The sequence below is a fragment of the Gymnoscopelus microlampas genome, assembly GCF_963454915.1.
Source record: "Gymnoscopelus microlampas genome assembly, chromosome: 5".
NCBI classification, from domain to species: Eukaryota; Metazoa; Chordata; class Actinopteri; order Myctophiformes; family Myctophidae; genus Gymnoscopelus; species Gymnoscopelus microlampas.
The window spans coordinates 873686-898653 of NC_139942.1; the positions used below are offsets into that span (position 1 = coordinate 873686).

Sequence of the window (24968 nt, forward strand, 5' to 3'; positions counted from 1 at the left end):
CTGAAGCCAAAGGTGTATATGCTCAATCAAAGGAGTCATTCAATCATGTTCAACCTTGCTGGGGTTCAAGTGGTTAATTAGTTTGCCCACACACTGCAGAACAGCCTCCAAGTAGATTAGTAATGATATGATACCATACAACTTTATTGTCCACACAAACTTGTCACAGGAACAACTCTCACATGAAGGGTTAAACACCAAAGTTCAAGGTTATTTTTTTCTTTTTTATTGTTACATCTTGTGTACAGGTACAACTTATTTTTGTCCGGTATGTCCAAAACTTTTCAGGAAATGGAAATTTGTTCAGAAAGTGAAAATAGTAGATCTACAAGCTCACAATGTACTGTGATGCAACACATTGTGAGCTTGTCGATCTGCTATTTTAACTACTTTAACTAGACACTCTTGTAATAAGAAGTGGGACAATAAAGTGTAAACAACATTTTGTTGCTATCGGCAGTTGAATATGGCTTGTTTTCACCAAAGAAATAAGAAGCTAGTTGTGTGTTTCTACATTTCATAACATAGGAGTAGACGGGAGTGAATCTTTTTGGGGTGACGTCACATTACATTACAGTCATTTAGCAGATTTTGGTTTTCCAGGCTACAGGGGTTCTGGACAACGGAGTATGTTGTTTAGCACTACTTCTCATAAGTAGTATTTACCGTTATTTCCAGATTCACATGAAAATATTCACCTGATTTTGAGCATGTACTGTAGATGAGGAATTGGCATTTATCTCATCAAGATAAAAATGAAATATTGCAATGCTATTGTATTGTATTTGGTGGTGTGGTGGCCATGTGTGGTAGCAGGGAGAGATGTTGAGCATGTAAGAGTGCTTAAATAAAACACTTAGTTGAACTATTAGGATTGTTTGAATATGTTAAGGTAATGTGTATGAATGTGGGTCAAGGCTTGACTTCCATGACTGCCTGAATTACCTCAATGTTCCATTCATTTTATTTAGTCGTGTTAACCCATTAAGACCTGGTTTGTGTGAAACCGTACAACTAAACAGCTTTGCACCGTATGAATTCAAACATTTTCCTATTTGCATTTTGACCAAACCATTTGACAAAAAAGGCTACTAAACGTTTCCCCCTTTATGTACATATACCATGTGGTATTTTAGATTGCTACAGCCTTTGCCACAAATTGTGCAAGTGAAGCGCTTATCCCCTGTATGAGTCATCATGTGGAATTTGAGATTACTACAACCTTTGCCACACACTTTACAAGTAAAGCGCTTTTCGCCTGTGTGAGTCCTCATGTGTTGATTTAGAGAACTCATTTGATTAAAGCCTTTGGGGCAAACTGTACAGGTAAAGGGCTTTTCCCTTGTATGAATCCTCAGGTGTTGTTTTAGAACACTCATTTGACCCCAGCCTTTGCCACAAACTGCACAAGTAAAGCGCCTTTGCCCTGTATGAGTCTTCATATGTTCGTTTAGATTACTCATTTGAGCATAACCTTTGCCACACACTGTACAGGTACAGGGCTTTTCCCCTGTATGAATCCTCACGTGTTGTTTTAGAGCACTCATATGATTCCAGCCTTTGCCACAAACTGTACAAGTAAAGCGCCTTTGCCCTGTATGAGTCTTCATATGTTCTTTTAGATTACTCATTTGAGCAAAACCTTTGCCACACACTGTACAGGTAAAGGGTTTTCCCCCTGTATGAGTCCTAATGTGTGTCTTCAGATTTCCTTTACGATTAAAACTTTTACTACAAACTGTACAACTAAAAGGATCTTCCCTGGTCTCCTCCCACTCATCACTGTCTTCAGTGTCAGACTCAGAACAGTGTGAAGAGAGGACCTGGTCATCACTGGTTGGTTGTGATGTTCCACAGTCCTCTACATCAGCTTGTGTTTTCATGTGTTCAGTTGAGGTGCTGGCTACAGGCTCTGTCTCTCTGTTTTCATCATCATCTTCACTTTTCATGACTGCCTGAATTACCTCAATATCCCCTGTATGAGTCATCATGTGGAATTTTAGATTACTACAACCTATGCCACACACTTTACAAGTAAAGCGCTTTTCGCCTGTGTGAGTCCTCATGTGTTGATTTAGAGCACTCATTTGACCCCAGCCTTTGCCACAAACTGCACAAGTAAAGCGCCTTTGCCCTGTATGAGTCTTCATATGTTCTTTTAGATTACTCATTTGAGCAAAACCTTTGCCACACACTGTACAGGTAAAGGGTTTTTCCCCTGTATGAGTCCTCAGGTGTGTCTTCAGATTTCCTTTAAGATTAAAACTTTTACTACAAACTGTACAACTAAAAGGATCTTCCCTGGTCTCCTCCCACTCATCACTGTCTTCAGTGTCAGACTCAGAACAGTGTGAAGAGGGGACCTGGTCATCTCTGGTTGGTTGTGAAGTTCCACAGTCCTCTACATCAGCTTGCGTTTTCATGTGTTCAGTTGAGGTGCTGGCTACAGGCTCTGTCTCTCTGTTTTCATCATCATCTTCACTTTTCACTGCTAGTAATGTCATTGTTGACCCATCAGCCTCCTCTGGTCTTTGAAGTAGCTCATGTTCCTCTTTAATCTGTGGAGGTTCTGGTTCCTCCTGGACCAGACTGGAGCTCCTCTCCTGCTGTTCAGGGGAATCCTCCTCTTTCCACACAGGGGGGCGCAGGAAGTCTAGGGAAAATATAAAATGAGAGAAAGACGTTAACCCATTAAGACCTGAGGCCGCTTCTAAAAATCTTCAAATCCGCTTCAAAATCCAAAAAAAAAAAAAAAAAAAATCGGGAAAAAATATTTAAAAAATATGTTTCACGATTTTTCAAAAATAGCAGATCTACAAGCTCATAGCGCGGCACTCGGTGCCGCGCTATGAGCTTGTATATCTGCTATTATTGAATAGCCAAAGAAATCTAAAGTGACAGAGATAAGTTCCAGGTCTTAAAGGGTTAAACATTTGTATAATTGTAGAGATCTTCGATGTTTCTTTTACTGTTTTTCTCCTTCAGGAAGTCTAGGGAATATATAAAATGAAAGAAAGACGTCAAACATTTGTATAGTTGTAGAGATCTTCAATGTTTCTTTTACAGTTTTTCTCCTGGCTCTCCTGCTCTCCTTTTTTTCTTTCTTTCTTGAAAACAACAAAACAAATTTCACCCTCTGATTTACACCTGTAAACCTGTGATGTGATAATAAAACTGACAACTTTCTATTTTTCCACACAGCATTTTCTTCTTCTTCTTCCTTCTTCTTTTTTGTCATTATTTTAATGTTGTTGTACAACTGTGTATCTCTCCCACCTGGAGTGAGGCAGGTCCTGATCATGCTGATCATAGACTACAGCTCAGAGTTCAACACCGTGATTCCGCTCAAGAAAGTAGGTCGGTATCCGCCGAGTCCAACCCTGTTTCAATGTGCTAGACCCCTGGGAAATGGATTGCTGAGGTGGAGTGCAACACCTACCATCAGCTCCCAGTACTTACCACACAACATGCCACACCCAAGCCGTGCTACTCATTCACTCAAACTTGACACTAAGCTACGGAATGTATGCTCAACCCCAGCCTATTGCAGCTGGATATTGGACCTGTCTGTCAGAATGATGATGTGTAGTGAGGATGTAATCTAAAACCGCTCCCCCATGACCCTCAGCACAGAAGCCCCTCGGGGATGTGTTCCAAGTCCCTTCTTCTACTCCCTGTACACCTATGATTGTGTGGCCAACTGGCCATGTACAGCTCCAACTTGGTTAACTTTGCAGACAACGTGACAGTGATAGGCCTGATCACGGACAGAGATTAGACAGCCTGAAGAGGTGGAGAACACAGTGGTGTCAGGAGAACAACCTGGCTCTCAAGGTCAGCAAGACAAAAGTAATGATTGTAGATAGAAGGTGTTACAGTTCATTGACTATTCGATGAACCTACATGAGCAAGATTAAGTCTGTTATTGGTTCAACATTTCGATTTATATAAATTACGTTGAATTGCCCTGCCCTAGTGGGGAGGGTCAGTAAGTTAAAATTCTTGGGAGAACTCATCACTGAAAATTAGGCATTAGGAAAATATGCCCAAATTTGCATACCTTTCCTGAATCAACATTGGAACATTGGACAAAGCCAGAGTCAACATACTTATTTCATTTTGTTAAGATGTTGGAGTCAAAGGTTTTTAACGATGGAATATTCAATATCTGGCTCAATTTTGGGGCTCAGACTCATGGACTAAATGCCTAATTTGCATATTTAAATATACAATTTCAGAAAACTTGTAATACGATAAATCATTGTCTTCATGTAAGTAATCAACTCAGGAAGTTTCATTATGATAACTCTTTTTTAAATGTTGTCATTTTTTCACCTGTCATGTACGTATGGGGAAAATAACAAAATGTGTGATAACCATGAAAAAGCTACTCCTGTGGAAAGGTTATCATATATTTATTTACTCGTATTGACCCTATGAACAATTTAATATAGGTTTGGTTTTGCCCACTCTTTCGATAATGAAATCTTGTCTGGCTCATGGACTAGAATGTAAGGTGATGAAAAAAGAAAACCTCCAAAAACACAACGCCTTCACTTTCTCAGGCGACTGCAGAAGTTAGGAATGGACACCAAAATCTTGCGAGCCTTCTACCGAGGTACCACCGATAGCAACTTGACTGGCTGCAAGACTGCCTGGTATGGGAACAAACCTTAAAGGAGTAGTTCACCCAAAAAAAATGGGTCTCCTACTGACTCTCTTTGAGACTCCGCCGATCATAAAATTATTGGCGAAGGAATGCGCCAAAAAATAAAGAATCTCCATGAATTCAAAGCTTCATGGGGTGTGTAATTGATAGAAAATAAGTAATTTCATGGGTGATTAAGTACTTTTATAGGTGAACTACTCCTTTAATTGTAAAGCAATGCAAAGGGTCGCACGGACAGCAACAACATATCAGCAGAAGCAACCTCCCCCCATCCAGGATCTATACAACAAATGATGTGTCAGCAAAGCTTGCAGAATAATGAAAGATTGTAGTCACCCTAACCACAAACTGTTTCAGGTGATGCCACGTGGGAAATATCTCCGGAGCCACATGGCCACTAGCAGTAGGCTACAAAAGAGCTTCTTCCCTAGAACAATCAGACAACTGAACGAGCTGATGAAAAACTAAGCTCAAGATAAATATTCCCTGCCCATTGTCAGCACTTTCCAAGGAATTTGAGTTGTGGGGTTCCACAACTCAAATTTCTTGGAAAGTGCTGGCAATGGCGCTGTGCATTTTCAAACCAGTTCTATCACCCTGTAGATGTGCAATTTCTCAATGAGTTGCTCACCATTCATCATCCCCATAATTACATAGCTACTTGATAAAGAAATGAATGAATTGCCCCAAAACATAACAAAACATATTTCATTGATTTTAAAAAGGATTTCAATGCTTATGGTAAAGAAATCAGTACATTAGATGGCAAGTGTGTCGAACACAACATAACCGGCTCACATAACTTCGGTTGGAAGTGTTGATCAAATATGAATCATTTTTCTGCATTGCCCATTTCTTGCCTCAGTAAGTAAGTAAGTAGGTCGGAGAGGCTTATTGTCGGTATCAGCCAGAGTCTATCCACGTTTTAACCATATGTTATGTGGCCTATGGAACTAAGATCATTGAAACTAGTTTGTTATTAGTGTTATTCGTCTGTTGCCTAAATTAATTAGCCTCTGCTCTAAACCGACGGTCTTCAACAGGGGGTCCGGGACCTCTAGGGGGTCCTCAGAGCTACTACAGGGGGTCCGCAAAATCTTTGTGCGATATGATTTTCTTTTTTCTACATTAACCGCTTGAACCCTAGTGTCCCTTTTCTGAGGAGAACTTTAGCCAAAAATAGCCGATCTACAAGCTCACAACGCCTTGCAGAGACATACTGTAGGTGTAGAGGGAAAACGGAGCAGACCAAGTACAACAAAATAAGTTTAATCTGAAACACAATTGTATATAATAAAGAGGGGGTCCCTGCTTCATCTCTCTCTCAGCTAGGGGGTCCTTGGCCTGAAAACGTTGAAGACCCCTGCTCTAAACAATAAAGCCCCCCCTTAGCTCTCCCAATCACAACATAACATCAGCAGTGAGTTTAGGAGACGAGTCGAGTAACGACTCGAGTGTTTGTTACGTCGATGTTAAATAAGAAGGCAATGTACACATTCGTGTTGAAAATATATCCTCCGCAGTATCCCTACTCTAATCTAATTTAAGATGTACAAGAAACCCTCTGACTGTTCTGGGTATGAACTATGGACGTGAAGAGTTTGTTTGCTGTTAGTTTGACTAGATGTCTCTGTTCACGCAGCCTAGCCTAGCCTCTGTCTGCTGTGTGCGCAGTGAGTGCACTGTTTGAGAGGCATGCAGAGCGTGTGGAGGGGGGAGGGGCAACAGCTGACTCTTAAAGAGACAGGCACACAGACTGCTCTCGGGGATTTTATTAATACTTCTCAATATCGGGGAATTTAATCGGGTTTATTTTGAGATCGGTTCGATACCGATACGGCCGATATGGGCTGATATCGGCCGATTCCGATACGTTACCGATTATATCGTGCATCTCTAATTTTCACCATTATCAGCCATTGCACTTAATTAAAACAACTTCATTATTTTAAATATATATATATATATATATATATATACATATATTTTTTTTTCTTTTAAATGGCTTGTTCAAAAACTTTATAAACATAACTTTTTTTTCCAAAATAGCCAGTTCAAAATGGAAAAAATTATCATATGTTTTCCAAATGGGAGAAGAACAGACCGGTGTGTGTGTGTTTGTGTCATAGAGTTAGGTCTGTGTGTGTGTGCTGCGCTACTGCATGTCCAGTCTGGTCATGTGCACGCTGACTAGTTTTGTTTACGTCCTGCTTGTGTATGCTTGAAAGCCTGCATGGAAATGGCAGCTTCACATAGGAGTGTGGTGTGGGATGATTTTGTCAAGATTGACGACAAAACAAAGTATGCATATCACTCGTCAACATCAGTGATGTCAAATCACATTAAAGCTAGAACCTGGTCCCAAAGCCTGCCCTTCACCCAAGAAAGCAGAATGGCAACTGAGAGACTGCTATCATCTTGACAGCCAAGATGATAGCAGAAGATATGCCTACTATTAGTGTTGTCGAGGGGAAAGGCTTCCATGAGCTGGTGGCATTTCCAGAATACACCGTGCCCTGTCGCCAAACATTGACAGCGCGATGAGAGAGAGAACGTACGCTGAGGTAACAGGAACGATCGCCCCAAAACACACTCGCCCCCATTTTTACAGAGGTTTACGTGAAGGAGTACCTGGTGGCGACCGCAGTTTGCGCTCTCCTCTCAACTGCGCGAAAACAATAAAAAAATATAGCTGCAAGCAGCGATAATACAGGGCCAGACATGGAAACTAGAGAGAGAGAGAGAGAGAGAGAGAGAGAGAGAGAGAGAGAGAGAGAGAGAGAGAGAGAGAGAGAGAGTTTGTGTGTTTGTTTGTGTGTTTGACAGCTTACTAGTGGCTCCATTTGACTACACAACACAGCCATCATGGGAGAGAGAGAGAGAGAGAGAGAGAGGCTCCATTTGACTACACAACACAGCCATCATGGGAGAGAGAGAGAGAGAGAGAGAGAGAGAGAGAGAGAGAGAGAGAGAGAGAGAGAGATGGATACTGGAGAGAGAGAGAGATCTTTACCATTTGCATTCATTGATACAGTCATGTTGTTTGCAATTCAACTTAAATGCGGACAATCAAAGGGCGGAGCTTACTGGTCAAAGCGATAGATGTGTTCCTCATGAGTCAAGGCACAAGTGTAAGCAAGTTTCACGACTTTCGGCCAAACGAGGCATGACTTTTGCCTGTTTAAAGTTTGCATTTTCAAAAAATTGCTATAGCGGCCCCCTTTGGCCAATTGGAGTGAGATTGGTTTCAGTGATATTTGGAATGACTCTCTACATTACTGCAACGTTTCAAAGAAATGTGAGTCTTGCATGTATGTGTTAGGGGCAGATGAATAATTTTCATAAAACTGCAATAGTTAAAATCTATGGAATCCTGGGATTTTGGAGCAATCTGCACGAAACGTTTAACACTTGAACTTTGGACCTCTGCCGACATAATGATGGGAGCGGATTTTCCATAAGTGAAAAAATGCAGAAGTTAGGAGCCAATGGCTGTTTTTCATATAATTCAAAATGGTGGGCGATCTAAAGGTCAGAGGTCAAAAGTCAGACCACAAAAGTTGTCGGGCATGAAGAGACGCATGTGTGTATCGAAGTTTCATGGTTGTAGGTCAAACAGGGCATGAGTTGTACCTGTTCAAAGTTGGCACTTTCAATTGAGTGCTATAGCGCCACCCTTTGACGAATGAGTGTGAGAATTATTTCTTGGTAGTTTTTCATGAGCATCTACCATATGGCCGAGTTTTGTAAAAAGCGTACGGTTAAGCCAGAACTGGCAAAAACAAGTATTTTTCAAACTGCTCAAAATTGCGGAAAATCTAAGGGCGGAGCTTAATGGTCAAATCGATACGTGTGTTCCTCATGAGTCAAGGCACATGTGTAAGCAAGTTTCACGACTTTCGGCCAAACGAGGCATGACTTATGCCTGTTTAAAGTCTGCATTTTCAAAAAATTGCTATAGCGCCCCGCTTTTCATAAAACTGCAATAGTTAAAATCTATGGAATCCTAGGATTTTGGAGCAATCTGCACGAAACGTTTAACACTTGAACTTTGGACCTCTGCCGACAACTTCTAGGCGCCGGAATTTCCATAAGTGAAAAAATGCAGAGGTTAGGAGCCAATGACTGTTTTTCATATAATTCAAAATGGTGGGAGATCTAAAGGTCAGAGGTCAAAAGTCAGAGGGTGAAAGTTGTTCAGCACGAGGAGACGCATATGTGTATCGAAGTTTCATGGCTGTAGGTCAAACAGGGCATGAGTTGTACCTGTTCAAAGTTGGCATTTTCAATTGAGTGCTATAGCGCCACCTTTGGACGAAAGATTGTGAGAATTATTTTTTGATTGTTTTTCATGACCATCTACCATATGGCCGAGTTTCGTAAAAAGCGACAGCACGGTTCAGCCAGAACTGCGAAAAGTGGCAGAAGAAACAAAATAATGCCAATAACAAAACAGGTACGGAGCTGAGAGCTCTGTCCCTGTAATCCTACTATCCTACTATCCTACTATAATTCTAGTAACCTCTGTAGTGGTACGTGAGTGTAGTGGTACGTGAGTGAAGATACCCGGTTCTCCTCACTGGCTGGACCAATTGCTCTGATTTTGCACACAGCCATTGACCATTACCATCTGAACACAACTGTGAAGCCCGTTTTTCAATTTAATCAAATCCCAGCTTCTTATTAGCGTTTTTGTGTCAAAGAATGTCGTCCCATAGCTGCGGCTGCCCAGCTATGGGACAAACTGCCTCCCGGGTTGCCAGATCATGTGCGCATATTCCCCCACAGATGCGCTGCGCCGACCGGGTATGGTCTAGTTATAATAAATCGACTCATCGATAAATGCCCCAGACACGCAAAATATGAGTCGTTGCCCATCCCTACGGTTATTGTCCGTAACCGTGACAACAGAGCCCATAAACCGCAGTCTTGCTTGCGTGATAACTCCAAAATGTCAAAAATGCTAATAAACAGCTTACATTTTGGGACAGTGAAAAATGGGCTTTGTCACTGTCTACTCATGGCAACAGTCGATGCCCGTGTGCAAGTTCACATTGATTGGTTAAACCACTGAGGACAAAAACGTACCCAAACAGACAGAGGTTCCATAATTATAGTAGGATACTGGAATGCTGATAAGGTGATAACCCTTCAACTTAACTGAATAAGATGAGAGAGCATGAAACTTACTGATGTCCAGCTGTTCTTCTTTAACTTCAACTTTAACTTCAGCTTCAGGTTCCTGTTTAACAGAAACGGTCCTGGCTGGTTCTGCAGGACTCATCTTCACCTGCAGGCTGGACTCCACACACTTGTCTGGAATGAAGGAATAGATTAAGGACTTTAAAGTCATCACATTTAATGTGACCCGGGGTGTAATAGGGCTGGTCGATATGACTTAAAATCATATAATAAAATAGGGTGAGGGTTAGCAATAAAATAGCAGCTCTAGAAGCTCACAATGCAACACGGAGCTTGTAGATCTGCTATTTTCACTATTTTGTACAACACCATTGTACGACAAAGTACTGAACAAGGATTAAGGGTTTAATCTGTTTGATCTACTAAATCGCAAAATAATAATAATAAAGGGTAATAATAATAATAATAAAAATGATAATAATAAATACATCTATTAGAATAGTTTTCCTAGGATATATATATATATATATATATATATATATATATATATATATATATATATATATATATATATATATATATATATATAAAACAAAAACCCTACTTCTTGATTAATCGATTATCTACATCAGTAAGATTAAGTCGGTTATTGATTGATACTTTATCGGCAGTGACAAGGTTATGCTCATGGGATAACACAAAAAGCCCTGTGGGGTTTGTTTCCATTGTGGTCCATTACTCAATTAATCGTTAATGCATATAATACACAACACAAATACAATACAACACGATATGATACAATACTGGTAGAAAGCTCAATAGCATCAATATGTATATTTACAGAGAAAGGAGGGGTGGGGGGGGGGGCAGAGGATGCTACAACCAAGGAGTTTTATGTTCACTTGTGTTTTGCGGTCAGCCATTATTTTAGTTTAGTTTGGAGTAATTCCGATACCAGCATCAGAAAAGCTGCCGATACTGCCTAAAATGCTGGTATCGGTTGTCGCATATCAGCCCAGACTTCCCGGTGGTCACTTTGTTTTGGTGCCCAGTATTCCTGGTGCCTTCTCTGTTTTAATGCCCAGTATTCTCCCGGTATACGACTCTGTTTTGGTGCCCAGTATTCTCCCGGTACACCACTCTGCCATGATCTCATTGCACAATGCTGTCACATCCATACGCCAATCACACTGGGACTTGCCATTTTGATTCATCATCAATTTGGCAGTAAGTCACTCATCGATGAGCTCAGTGCAATGGGGCACTGTGTTTCCTATACAGAGGTTCAACAATTCCTCACATCTGTGGCATCAGACCAGATATCAAGGACAGAGAGTGGTGTCTACATCCCAACTGGCCTCACTAGAGTCTCTGAACATGGAATTGTTGATGCAGCCATCGATAACTTTGATCAGAATGAGGATACTCTGGACGGGAAGCAAACAACTCATGCTATGGCATCTGTTGTGTACCGAAGAGGCCATGTCTCCACTGCAGATGAATGTCTAGCACGAGTCCCAGAGAGGTCTCTCTCAACCTTGAACACAGCTGACTTGAATGGAGAGAAACTGCACAGGTATGTTTGGATTATTTAAATTTGTATTCATTTGTTTTCATGTGTATAGTCACAGTATAAATTCATTGGTGGAGTGTTCAATATGAATACTTGGTGAGATTTAGTGTTCTGAGTTGATATTTAATGCATATGATAACAAGCTGATCTTATTATTTCTGGTTACAGATATATCAAACCTCCAAAGCGACCAGAACCGCCCGAACTTCCCAAACCTGAGATACTACACATAAACACAGCAGTCTCCAAAGCATCAGAAGGCAGAGACCTGGTATGGAAGCTGGCCCGAAACCAGAGTGAGAATCAACAGCATATTCCTTCGTGGTCTGCATTCAATGCCTTCACATCAGACACACCTTGTCCAGTAGCCAGTGTACTATACATGCCCTTCATAAGAGAATCGCCCTCAGATTTGTCCACCATCTATACAGCTATGATACAGCTTGTACAGCTAGCTGAAGAACTGGGACAACACCATGTGCTTGTGACTGCAGACCTTGCAATTTATAGCAAAGCGCAACAGATCTTGTGGAACAAACCAGAGCTCTTACAAGGGAAGATCACAATGAGACTAGGAGGTATGCATATCACAATGGCTTACCTTGCAAGCATTGGAAAGCTCTATGGTGATGGCGGACTGTTTGACATACTCACTGAGTCAGATGTGTATGCAGAGGGCACAGCCCGACAGTTGCTTCAGGGGAAACAGCTGGCAAGAGGAATAAGGAGCATAAAGCTAGCCTCTGAGGCTCTGTTTAGGCTCTTCTGGAAAGCCATGCAATCGTGGCTTGAAAAGAAAGGCAAATGTGCAATGACTGGAGCACAAGAGCAACTCCTACGAGATGTACAGCATGCATTTCATGGTAATGACAAGGCCACTGCTCAACAGCTTATCGGTGAGGTGGAGACGGAACTTACTGGGATCCAGAACCTTATCCAGAATTTCATAGATGAAGGGGCTAAGCAATCAGCAACTTTTGGATACTGGTTAATGTTCCTCAAGGGTGCTGATCTGTTGCTAAGGATCCTTCGTTCAGAGCGTGAAGCAGACTTTCAACTTCACCTGAATAGCATGTGTGAAGTCCTCCCTTGGTTCAGAGCTGCTGGAAGAACCAATTATGCCAAGTACATACCGGTCTATGTTGCAGAAATGAAAGCTCTTGAACATGAACAACCAGAAGCATACACATTCATGCAAGAAGGCGGATTTGTTGTCCGCCGGTCGGAGGATTACAGCTTTAACTGTGTGGCGACTGATCAGGCACTGGAGCAAACCATTAACCGTGAAGGCAAGAGTCAGGGTGGAGTTGTTGGCTTCACATTGCGAAAGTCAGCTCTCACAAGATGGTTGATGACAAGGCATGTGACCACAGCATATGTGGATGCCATGAAAGACCTTTGTGACACTGATGCAAAGGGCCCAAAAGCACACAAAGAACATGGAGCCTCCAGAATGGACAGAGATGAGGGAGACATACAAAAGATAATGGAAGCTGTGGAGCAGAAGCAGAACCCCTTTGACCTTGATAGTATCCCTGAGGAACTGATCAATATTGCAAGTGGTCAGGTTGCATCTGAGAAAGTTGCAAAAGAGCTGTCAAGTTTCCTCAAAGATGGTGCTGAGCAGAATGCCATCTTTATTGAACAACGCCTGGCAAAATCCAAAAAAACAAAGAGCTTCTGGGATCCTGAGAAAAGAAAACAGTGTGCAACCTTCAAAGACATGAAAACATCAGGTGGAGTCAGTACTAGAAAGGTTCACATGGACTCAGATGTGCTCTTTCGAAGATTACTTGGTGTATCCAAGCAAAGAGAGGTATCCATGGAGACTGTGATGTCTCATGAACTTGCTGCTGTCCCCCCCTCTTTGTTTTATGATGATGGAAGTATGAGAAAGACAACAAAAGCAGACCTTGCTAAAAAATTGGAGTCTGTAGTTGAAGAGACACAGCAGTTGCCTAATGTTGCTGAACCATCTGCATACATCATCGATGGCATGGCTCTTCTACAGAGTCTCCCTGACTCAGGCTTTCAGACATTCAATGACCTGGGTGAGTTTGTCTGGAAGAAGATCACAACACTATTGGAAAAAGAAAACAACAACTGTGTTGCTGTAGTGATTGATAGGTATGATCATCCACACTACACTCAATCAAAGACCTGGAAAGGCAAAGAAGAGGCACCATCCAAGCAAGCAGATCTACACATGTCATCACAGGCAAAGCCAAAGTTCCTAACTACAGGAAATACCTCAAGGTCAGTGGTAACAAGGCTGCTTTATGTAGCTTTGTAAGCAACTACATAGCCAATACAGGGCCCAAGAGTATTTCCTCAGAGAACACAGTCATTTTGGCAGGTGGCTTTGAAAATGGTGAGGAGGTCAAAGTGGTCAGCAAGTCAGGTGTTGCCAACTTGACAGATCTGTATAGTGACCAGGAGGAGGCTGACACCAGATTGGTATTAAATGCAATACATCTAGCAGAGTCTCATTCTCGGGTCATCATCAGATGTGATGATACAGACGTACTGGTTTTGCTTGTGTATTATTCCAGCAAAGGAATGTTTGGATCCTCAACAGTGTTCATGCACTCTGGACATGGCCCAAGGGAGAGGTTTGTCCCAGTCTGTGCCATCGCAAAGAAGCTTGGTGCAGCATTTTGTGCATGTCTACCTGCATGCCACGCCCTCACAGGTTGTGATACCACAAGCAGCTTGTACAGAATTGGGAAGGCTACTGTGTTTACAAGACTTAAGACCCACCTGAGTGACTTAAATGAGATGGCCAGTTTTGGACTTTCTGGAAGTCTGGAGGAGGCTATTCCTGTGGCAAGAAAGTATGCCCTCCTTCTGTATGGCAAAAAGAAAAGGGAGGATGGCCGTCCTTGCACCACCTTGGATGAGCTGAGGTACACACTAGCATCTACAACAGATTCATCAGCTGCAAATCTACCCCCAACAGAAGATGCCTTCCAGCAACATGTATTAAGAGCCATGTACCAGACCGCAGTGTGGTGTAACAGCCATGTGGCCAAGCCTGATCTCTGGAACCCACTTGGTAGAGGGTGGAGGCTCAGAGAAGATGGGTCTATTGAACCAGTGATGTTCGTCAAAGAACCTGCACCTAAAGAAGTCAGAGACATCACCCACCTATACTGTAAGGATGGAAAGTGCAATGATAGCAGCAAATGCCAATGGCCCTGATTCATAAAGGGATTTGCGACCATATTTTGTACGTACCGGCATTTAGGACAAGTCGTACATATCCACCTGATGCATAAAGATTTTTTGGTCTGTGTTTTGTGCGTCAGGTGCGCACGTTCTCAGGTCAGCCCCGAGGCTGGCGTACCAGGGCTGAAATGTGCGTATGTCTTTAGAATGCTTTATTCTTCATGCCAAAATCTATTACAACAGTGGCAAACCTCAAATAAAATATATATGTGCCCAACATTTGTCAACACATATATATAAAAAAATAAAAAATAAATGTCAAACGATGTATTGCTTAGACATGTAGATAGATTCCACCTCTTTTTATTTATTTTCTAGGCTATGAGTCGCATTTAGAGCTGAAAAGGTCCCTCAGTGTGTTTGCCAGCGGGCCATCTCAGCCAAAGTGTCACGTAATAATGAAAATAGGCTATCATGCCTTAATGAGACTGCGGAGAGACTGACGCACCTCAGTGTCCTGCCGCGGTATTAATTTGTAGGCTAATAGTCTACTGTAGGCTACTCTACTGTATACAGTATTGATCACATGAACGCCACACACAACAGCCTAATAAATATTACCATCTGATGAGGAAACTAATAGTGGATGAAAGCTGTGTCCAGAAGATCTATTCCCCATTCCGACGTAGGACAGTGATATATTAATCAAAAAATAACGAATTTAATCAATAAGTAATCAATAAGCTCTGGTCCATAATCGGATAGCAGCGTTCCACTTGGATGCTGGATTTCATAATCTTTTTACCTTGGTAAAGGTGCGCAATGTTCATTAGAAAAGGCTTATAGGCTATAATATCCTTTCCACGTTTTATTAGCCTTTTATTTGGTAATGGGGTTAAACCTTGTAAACGTCTTTATTCTCATTACACATGAGAGCATTTATTACGTGATCCGCTTCCAGACAGAACAGTAAGTTGTCAAGGCGATGCGACACCGCATCTGTTATCTTTATTCTTTAGACGGCGGAGTTTAACTTGCATCAGCGTTGCCAGATGTTGTGAGAGAAATAAGCAACCAGGTCTATGAAAATAAGCCCAAAAGAAGCAACTGACAGCCCATTATAAGAACTTTAATTAAACCGTAGTGAGCTTGTAGATCTGCTATATATATTTTTTTTAATCTTGTAATAAAATGTGGAATATTTGGAAGATTTTTTAAACATTTTAACAACACAAATCTGCCTCCAGCGGGCACAAAACATTTTCAGATGGGGCTTATAGGGATAAATTAGCCTACATATTAACTTGGGGGTCCATGACATAAAAATATTTGACAACCACCGGTTAAAATAATTGAACAATTGTGAAGCAAGCCCAAATAATGAACTACACTTTAGAAACAAGCCCAAAAAAAACGCACCCCACAGCTCCCAATATTTACAAGCAACTTTACAGAAAAATAAGTCCAAATTCGCTTATAATAAGCGGACATGGCAACACTGTTTAACACGGTTCAGCACGGTGACGTTGAAGTTGGATGCTGTTGGATGCAGCCTTCCAGAGAGTAATCATCACACCTGGTCATACGCACTGGTCATACGCACGTCTCTGTCATATACGACACCCCTTTTGAATCGCACTTCCGTTAGTGAGTACCTGAAATACGACCTCCTTTACGAACTTCATTTACACCATATTTACGACCCTCGTTTTGAATCGGGGCCAATGTCTTTCAGTAGGCTTGACCTGCACAGAGTTTTGCTCTTGCTCTGACTGCCCAAATGTGAGCCATGTTGTTTTTGATGATAATGTGGATGAGTGATAGAGATGTGTTTTATATGCATGTATCCCCTGGCTCCCACTAGCTTAGGTTTACCTAAGTTTAGATAAGAACATTTAATTTGAATACTAAAGTTTGTTAATCCAAAAACCTGTTTCCTTGTCTCTGTGTTTCACCTTCTAGTCCCTGACACATTTTGGCTACAGTTGGGCAGCCAAAAGTGTATAAAGACACATTAAACGTAAAGTGACATAACTCGATGAGTATGTAAGCTACCTTTACACAATTGGTATTGATGGATTCAGTAGAACCACACCTTTTCAACAAGCCATTGTGTGTGTTACAATGGCAATCCATGTCAGAGTCACTACAAAGTAAAGAGATCCTTCTACATAGATACATTTCCGCCTATTGTAGGTATGTGTTCAAATGACTGTATCTCCAATTTACATTAAGATATTGACATTCAGTCTTTTCTATAATGCAGAGGGATGTCCTGACCTCAAGTATGCCAAGTCTTAAGCCTATCAGACCTTCCATTGTGAATCTACATGAGCTTTTATGCTTCAACCCCCAGACGGCCAGCCTTTATTTTTAGTTTGGGGTGTCTAACTTTATATATCAATTTCACCACTTTTGCAGTAAAATATTTTTATACAACAATCCATTTCATGTATGGGAGGCCTTAGAGATGAGGAAAAATTATGTTGTGTTTGGTCCTACCTCCGGGAGGGGTACCTCAAAATTTTGGGGCCATAGTCACTAGCCTATTCCACTTGATTAGATGGACCATCCGAAATTTGGGGGTGTGGATTGTGAGGTACTTCCAACGCATGAGGCGCACGGGTGCATCCCGCCATTCCGACATCCCCCCATTCCGACATGTTGCCATTCCGACATCCCCCCATTCCGACACATTTTAGTCCCACCATTCCGACACATTTTAGTCCCACCATTCCGACAGTCCACAAATCTTAAATGTATTTTCAAGTAAATTTTTTAAGGGGTGTGTAGCAACTTATAATGTAATAATCAGCTCATAATGTAATTAAAAGACGAGCGCATAACTTAATAGATTTTTCTATAATGTAATAATGTGTTACATTAAGAACCTCCACATAGGCGACTCATACTGTAATAAAACTTCATAATGCAATAATGTCTTTATAATATATGAGCTGATTATTACATTATGAGTTTTTATTACATTTTAATTATTACATTATGATACACTGACCATGACACCAACATCACACCAACATGACACTGACATGACACTGACCATGATATTGACCATGATACTGACATGACACTGACACTGACATGATACTGACCTACATGCTACTGACCATGATACTGACATGATACTGACATGACACTGACATGATACTGACCATGATACTGACCATGATACTGACATGCTACTGACCATGATACTGACATGATACTGACATGACACTGACATGATACTGACATGATACTGACATGACACTGACATGATACTGACATGCTACTGACCATGATACTGACATGATACTGACATGACACTGACATGATACTGACATGACACTGATATGATACTGACATGACACTGACATGACACTGACATGATACTGACATGCTACTGACCATGATACTGACCATGACACTGACATGATACTGACCATGATACTGACCATGATACTGACATGATACTGACCATGACACTGACATGATACTGACATGATACGGTCATGATACGGTCATGCTACTGACCATGATACTGACATGATACTGACATGATACTGACATGATACGGTCATGATGCGGTCATGCTACTGACCAAGATACTGACATGACACTACCATACCATGACACCAGGAGTTTTTGCCACCAAATATGGGCCATTTTCCCCTTTAATGTAACACATTATTACATTATATATATATTATTTAATAAAAAGGAAGGTTATGCAAATGCTTCTGTGTACATCGCCAGGGGGCGCTGTTTCACCAGTGAGTGCATAACGATAAAGGACGATAAAACTAGGCCCTGAAATTATATTATGTTAATAGATGTTATTATTTTATGTTATTTATGGTTAGAGGGTATAGCCTATACATTGTATATTATACATATATACATGTTGGTTTCAGTATACTGCGTATATAGTGATAATACTGGTGGTAGACTACACTGAGATTGATGATCAGATGTCTTTATTTTTGCTTGTTTTTGTTTTTATTAGTAGCCAATTATATATGTCGTACATACAGCACATGTTCTGCCAAACGTGGCATGGATGGAACTAGTAACTAGGTCCCGTTTTGTTATAATAAAACTCAGTTCAAGGCATATTTCTGCTGGCATGTGACTTTCTTTTTGGGACATACTGTATAGGCCTATCATCTTCAGAAATAATCAAATATAATTCAGTTAAATTCATAATTCAATTGAGTAATTCATGCTATTACATTTGGCAATAAACTAATTAACTGGAAAATACAACATAATTATTTAAGCAGGATAAACAATTGGTACTATAATCAATAAACCAAAAAGGCAATAAACATAACTGAAAAAAGCTGCTTATACTTTCAAATTTAAACCAAACGGTTGTGAAAGTGATCTGTCGGAATGGTGGGACTTTTTCTGCCGCGGGTCCCTGTCGGAATGGTGGGACTTTTTCTGCCGCGGGTCCCTGTCGGAATGGTGGGACTTTTTTCTGTCGGAATGGTGGGATGTTTACAAATATGGAGCATACCACCATTACGACAATTAGAAGTCAACTGGACCATACCCGGTCGGCGCAGCGCATCCGTGGGGGGATATGCGCACATGATCTGGCAACCCGGGAGGCAGTTCGTCCCATAGCTGGGCAGGCCCGTAACCATGCCGACATTGTTTGACACATAAACGCTAATAAGAAGCTGAGATTTGATGAAATTGAAAAACGGGCTTCACAGTTAAGTTCAGATGGTAATGGTCAATGGCTGTGTGCAAAATCAGAGCAATTGGTCCAGCCACTGAGGAGAACCGGGTAGCTTCACCTCCACTACAAACGCACAGAGGTTACTAGAATTATAGTAGGATAGTAGGATGTCGGAGGGGCAGCATGTCGGAATGGAGAGTGAACACCGAGGCGCACGCACCATTTGAGGATGAGTCAATATGCTGTTTTCACTCTTTTCCCTTTATTTCTCTTCTCTTTTTTTTTCTTTTTCTCTCTCTTTCTTACTTCTGTTCTTAATGCTTTCTCTTCTAGTTTTCCCTTCTCTCTTCTTTTAGTTTTAAGGGGTGGACAGCGGGTGGGAAGGTAGGGAGGGGGTACTAGGAAACAGGGGGATAGCCGAAGGGGACAATTTAAAACATAGAAAACCCACAAGAAAGCACTGACCTTGAAACCGCTGGTAAACCTACCGGTATATGTAACTATGCGATGTCATGTACTATGTATTCACATATATAGTCATGTATCATTGCAAAATGGTGGAATAAAATGTAATAACAAAAGTAGCTGATAACGTGTACGTGGATTTTTATGAAACAAAAACTTGACATATACAAATAGGATAACCCAAGCTTTCCGTACAGCTGCAATGTTTCTGAGTTTAACATCATTTTAAACAACCAGATAGGACTTTTGGGTTTCAATGAATGGGCTGTCAAGGGTTGGTATTGCAACTCTAGATGCCAGATAGCATTATAGAACATCTTAAATTGCTTGCGGGCTCATTGTTGTAACTTATATGTGGGATGTGAATGCTGCTGTTGCTACAGCTGATCTATTGATGTATTTAATGCATTTGTTAGCCCATATCCCACCCAATATCACCACCTGATAATCACACTATCACTAGAGAGAGAGAGAGAGAGAGAGAGAGAGAGAGAGAGAGAGAGAGAGAGAGAGAGAGAGAGAGAGAGAGACACACACAGACAGCTGAGATAATAAGCTAACTCTTCAGCTAGCCATAGTGTTTCAGTAGCCTATGTAAAAAGGAGAGAGTGAACAATAAGCAAAGAGAATGCATCAAAGCAAAGAGAATCTTTCATCACATACCAAGTTCCATCGCTGCTACAACTCTGTTGTTGACTAAGTCTTTACAGTCTGTGGCTGCACCCTGTCAACACAAACGTTAAAGCAATAGCTGTGGTCCATCAAACTACACACGATAACAACACATTACACTTCCTGTCTGCGCTTTCACAATAAAACCTGTGAAGCTGAACAACGTCAAAGAGCTTACAGCAGCCCTACCGCGTCGCCATCTAGTGGTTAAAACGCAACAGCACAAAACTTGGTACGCTCTCTCTCTCTCTCTCTCTCTCTCTCTCTCTCTCTCTCTCTCTCTCTCTCTCTCTCTCTCTCTCACGCACACAGATCAGATCTTTTTTTTGGTGTCCATTTTGATGCTCTCTTGAGTTTTTGTACTTCCATCAGTGGTGGAAAGAAAGTAACTCTGCAATTCCAAACTGGCCCCTTAAAGTTTTAACCATAGCCCCCCCCCCCCCCTCCTTCAACTGTTCATTGCACATATTTTTTGTTTTTCATACCAGTAATCTAGCACCGAAAAAATAATATCTGTTTACTTTAAGTTTATGTTGATGCAGCTCCTTTAGTCCACTGTTTCCCAAACAGTGGGTCGGGACCAGTCTATGGTCTATGGGACCCATTTTTGTGTCACAGGCATCCCCCCTTTTCGTTTCCTACATTTAAAAAAGAAAATAGTTATTTCAAAAGATTACACCTTTTCATTAATTAAAAACTATTCAAATGTACCCCCCCCCCCCCCCCCCCCCCCCCCCCCAAGTAGCCTATTTCATTAATACTATAAAAATAATTATAATGATTTGCGAGCTAGTACATCTGCTATTTTCAATTCTTTGTAGACGTCTAATTTTTTGGGGTCTTGAGCTAAAACGTTTGGGAACCACTGCTTTTAAATCTAATACAGTTTTAGGCCTATAGTTAGCTGCTATGCCATGTTTTTGTATTTTTTAACAGTACCTATTTGTAAATATGAAACCATGACATGACCCATAACCAGTTGTGGAAAAAGTACTCCATTTGTTTTACTGACATGAAAGTATCAATACTGCAATGTAGAAATACTCTGAAGTAAAAGTATGGAATTAAAAATGTAGGCTACTAAAGTACCAAAAGTAGAAAGTACTCATTATGCCCCATTTCACAAGTTTTCAAATGTATAAAAATCGTTGAAAATAGCAGATCTACAAGCTCACAATGCGCAGCATCGCATTTGGAAATACATTTTACTTACGTATTGTAGTTGAGAAAATATACTTAGTTACTTTACACCACTGCCCATAACGTTTTTAATCAAGAATCAAGCAGGTTTACAAGTAAATGCAACTTGGTTAACAGCCTGCAAAAAATATACATAATAAATGTATATAATAAGATAAAGATAATACATGCTAGTGCAAGACATGCACACAATGTGCACATGCACACCCCTAGAAAACCCAAATAACCCGAAAATGTGTCATGCGTGCTTAATGTCCTCAAAGTCACGCATCCAACAAGCTTTGAACTGAGCAGATTGGACCTTCCGTTCCAGAGATAATGGCCAAAACATATTGAAAACGGACAATTTCGCCGGGTTAGGGTTAGGTCGCCGATTTTCGATTAAGTTGATTTCTTTTTTGGGGGTAATAGAGGGCGGGGGGGGGGGGGTTACAAAAATCTCGCCTGCCCTAAACGTAATTCCTGGGGACGCCACTGATTACAAGTATATAATGGTCAGTTTTTGCCTCAGACCACCAGAAGTGGTTGAAGCACTCGAAACCATTTGAGTAATTTTATATGATCTACAATGAATGTTTTTATTGAATGTTTTTATATACAGGTCTTTGATACTCACTGTTGGTGCTTTGTGATGCCTGTCCAGTGTTCAGCAATTGTTTGGGGTGTGGCCTAGTCTCTGTGAAATAGGCATGTAACCCTTTAAACTGGAGATATGTGAGTATCAGATTATGCATGTGCAAAGGAGAACAAATGTCTATGTAGGTTTTGTTGTTTATGATTTTGTGTGACATTTTGATTTAACCTATATATCTGATATCATTGTATAACAGGTGCAGACAGGGGAGCTTGATGTGTGGAAACATTGAGAGGTTTCTGATGTGTATGTATATAATGAGAGCTAAGGTAATCCTTTTATTGGTTTGCCCATTGTATCTCATGTGACATTTTGTAGCTGAGTGCATATTGTGTTTATGTATTACATGCTTTGTGCATATTGTGAAATATCTGCTTTGTCATTGATCTGTAGGTCCATGTGGAACAAGCGGCACACTAGGGACCGCTGTTCCTTTTCCCTTTTGATTTATGTTTGATTTACTTTTTGTACCAGTCTTTTCCCTTTTTATATTTGCTCTCAACACTTTTAACCATTTCTATATAGGCAAATAAATGAAAGTACCATTTTGTAATCTTTTCTATAATAAACTACTTGCTATTTTTATAACCTACACTCTGGTCTGCCTTACATTTATTTAGCGGGGTAACATTTGGCGTAGTCTCGGCAGGACTTGGTACATATAGTGTTTTGAGAGCAATATAGTGTGGGAGACTGTTTTTTGTTTTGTGAAGGGGAAAGGGACAGCGGTTGAAGAGGACCACGCCTTGCTGAGGACACGTTGACCGACTGCCACTGCATCTAAACCAGTCATGTCACAAGAAGAGGAACTGGAGAGGCTCAGAGATGAGCTAGAACGGCTGAAATTGGAAAACCAAAGACTCAAAGAACCACCTGACCGAGGTAATGGGGCTCACAGTGAGGGTAGCCAACGAAGGGAAGTGGTGTATATCCCTTGTGAACGAAAATGCCCATATTTTTCTGGTGGACCTGGGTCCTTGTCCATTGAAGACTGGTTGGAGGAGGTAGATTGTTGTACAAGGGCTCGTCATATGTCTGAAGTCGACAAAGCACTATTTATGTATGATCATTTGGAGGGGAAGGCTCGATTGGAAATAAAATACAGGTCAGGTGAAGTGTGGGAAGACACCAGTGTAATGATTACTGTACTGACAGAAATGTATTCTTGTTCACATTCCTATGTCGTGTTACTACAGCAATTCTTTAACCGCAGACAGATGGAAAATGAATCATTGCAAGCTTTTTCATTGGGGCTGTTATCTATAATGGACAAAATACAAATGCGTAACCCTACTGCTATGTCTACTCCTGATACTGTGTTAAGGGACCAGTTTTGTGAAGGGGTGCATGACGATATACTCCGTAGAGAGCTGAAAAGACTGGTGCGACATACTCCTAGGATGTCACTCTTTGACCTGCGAAGGGAGGCCATGTGTTGGGTGACGGAAGGGCAGCCTCAAAGGCACGGGTATAATTGTTGCACACCCAAGCCTCATGAAACACAGGTCAGTGCAGCTAGTGAGGGGCCCACTTTTAATCAAGCTGAGATTCTCGAACTCAAGGACATTGTAAGAAAGCAGCAGGCACAATTTGATATGATTTTTTCAACCTTACAGAAACAGAGTGTGTACACAAGTGGGGTGCAGAGACCTGGGCAAGGTGACAGGTATTCTTCAGAGGAGCTGCCCCTTAATTTTCAGTGTAATCAATCGGGACATATAGCTTATCTGTGTGACACTAATGGTAATGGTGACCAAGGTAGCCAAGCTACACCAGACTGTGACACTGCGCCGCCCAAAGTTATGAGCCAGTGGTGTCGAGACCTGGAGTACCAGTTGTCACTGACCCAGGTGGAGGCACATGCAATGGAGAAAAGCAGAGAGGAGCGGCAGATGAGAGGGGGCCTTCTGGAGAGTGAGGTGTCTGCGTTGAGCCACCGCAACAAGGAGCTCATCAGTATGGCCCAGACCCTCAAAGAGGAGATGGACATCCTCAGGCACTCATCAGACCCGGTGAGCTGGCGGGAGGCGCTGGGGGAGACTTGCAACCTGAAGCTGGATGACCTGGGACATCTACACCGGCAAGTGCACCTTCTGGGGGAGCGCAACACTGTCTATAGACAGCGCATGGGTGAGCTGGAGGAGGAGCTATGCAGGGCAAATGTTGTGCAAAGCCAGTTGGATGTCTGCAAGAGACGGGTGCACGACCTCCACACCAAGCATGCTGCAGAGGCCAGGAAAGCTGAAAAGTGGCAGTTGAAGTATAAGAACCTTCATGACCAGCACCACATTCTAGTCGAGGAGAAAGATGGGGCGGCCATAGCTGAGTGGTTAGTGAGTCCGCCTAGGGAGCCAGAGGCCCTGGTTGCCGCAGGTTCGATTCCCGGCCAGGCCAGCATATGTGTCGATGAAATGAAATTTGTCCCTGAGCAAGACTCTTAACCCCAAATTGCTCACAGGTTCACATTGGAAACAAGACCGCAAGGACTTTCATGAACGACCTGTTAAAAGGAATTATCCTTATCCTTAAAGAACATTGGATCTCAGAGAGAGAGGCACTCCAGGCGACCAATGACGAGCTGAGGTGGGGACAAGACCAACAGCAGGTGTCAGAGCTGCAAGCCCAGGTGGAGGAGCTCCAGAGGGCACTACAGGATCAAGACAGACGATGCCATCTCATTTCTGTTGAAGAAAACACTGGAGGGGCACTTGGAGGAGCGGCACAAGATTCACTCCATTTTCCAGAATGAGAAAGA

At 41.6% G+C, this 24968-nt stretch overlaps 1 protein-coding gene across 1 annotated transcript; it reads right to left on the minus strand.

The window, feature by feature from the left end:
- Positions 1-20464, minus strand: LOC311044743 (uncharacterized protein). The gene is made up of 3 exons (XM_084056504.1): positions 20371-20464; positions 9860-9985; positions 1-2653 (listed from the first exon to the last, which is right to left on the minus strand). The coding sequence occupies exons 1-3, from the start codon at positions 20378-20380 to the stop codon at positions 1092-1094; spliced, it is 1698 nt and encodes a 565-aa protein (XP_083912630.1). The 5' UTR covers positions 20381-20464; the 3' UTR covers positions 1-1091.
- Between the last annotated feature and the right edge of the window lie 4504 nt (positions 20465-24968).

Coding starts and splice junctions, on each gene's coding strand:
- LOC311044743 (XM_084056504.1), bottom strand. Junction 2,654..9,859: donor AGAAGAACAGCTGGACATCA/GTAAGTTTCATG, acceptor TATTTTCCCTAG/ACTTCCTGCGCCCCCCTGTG.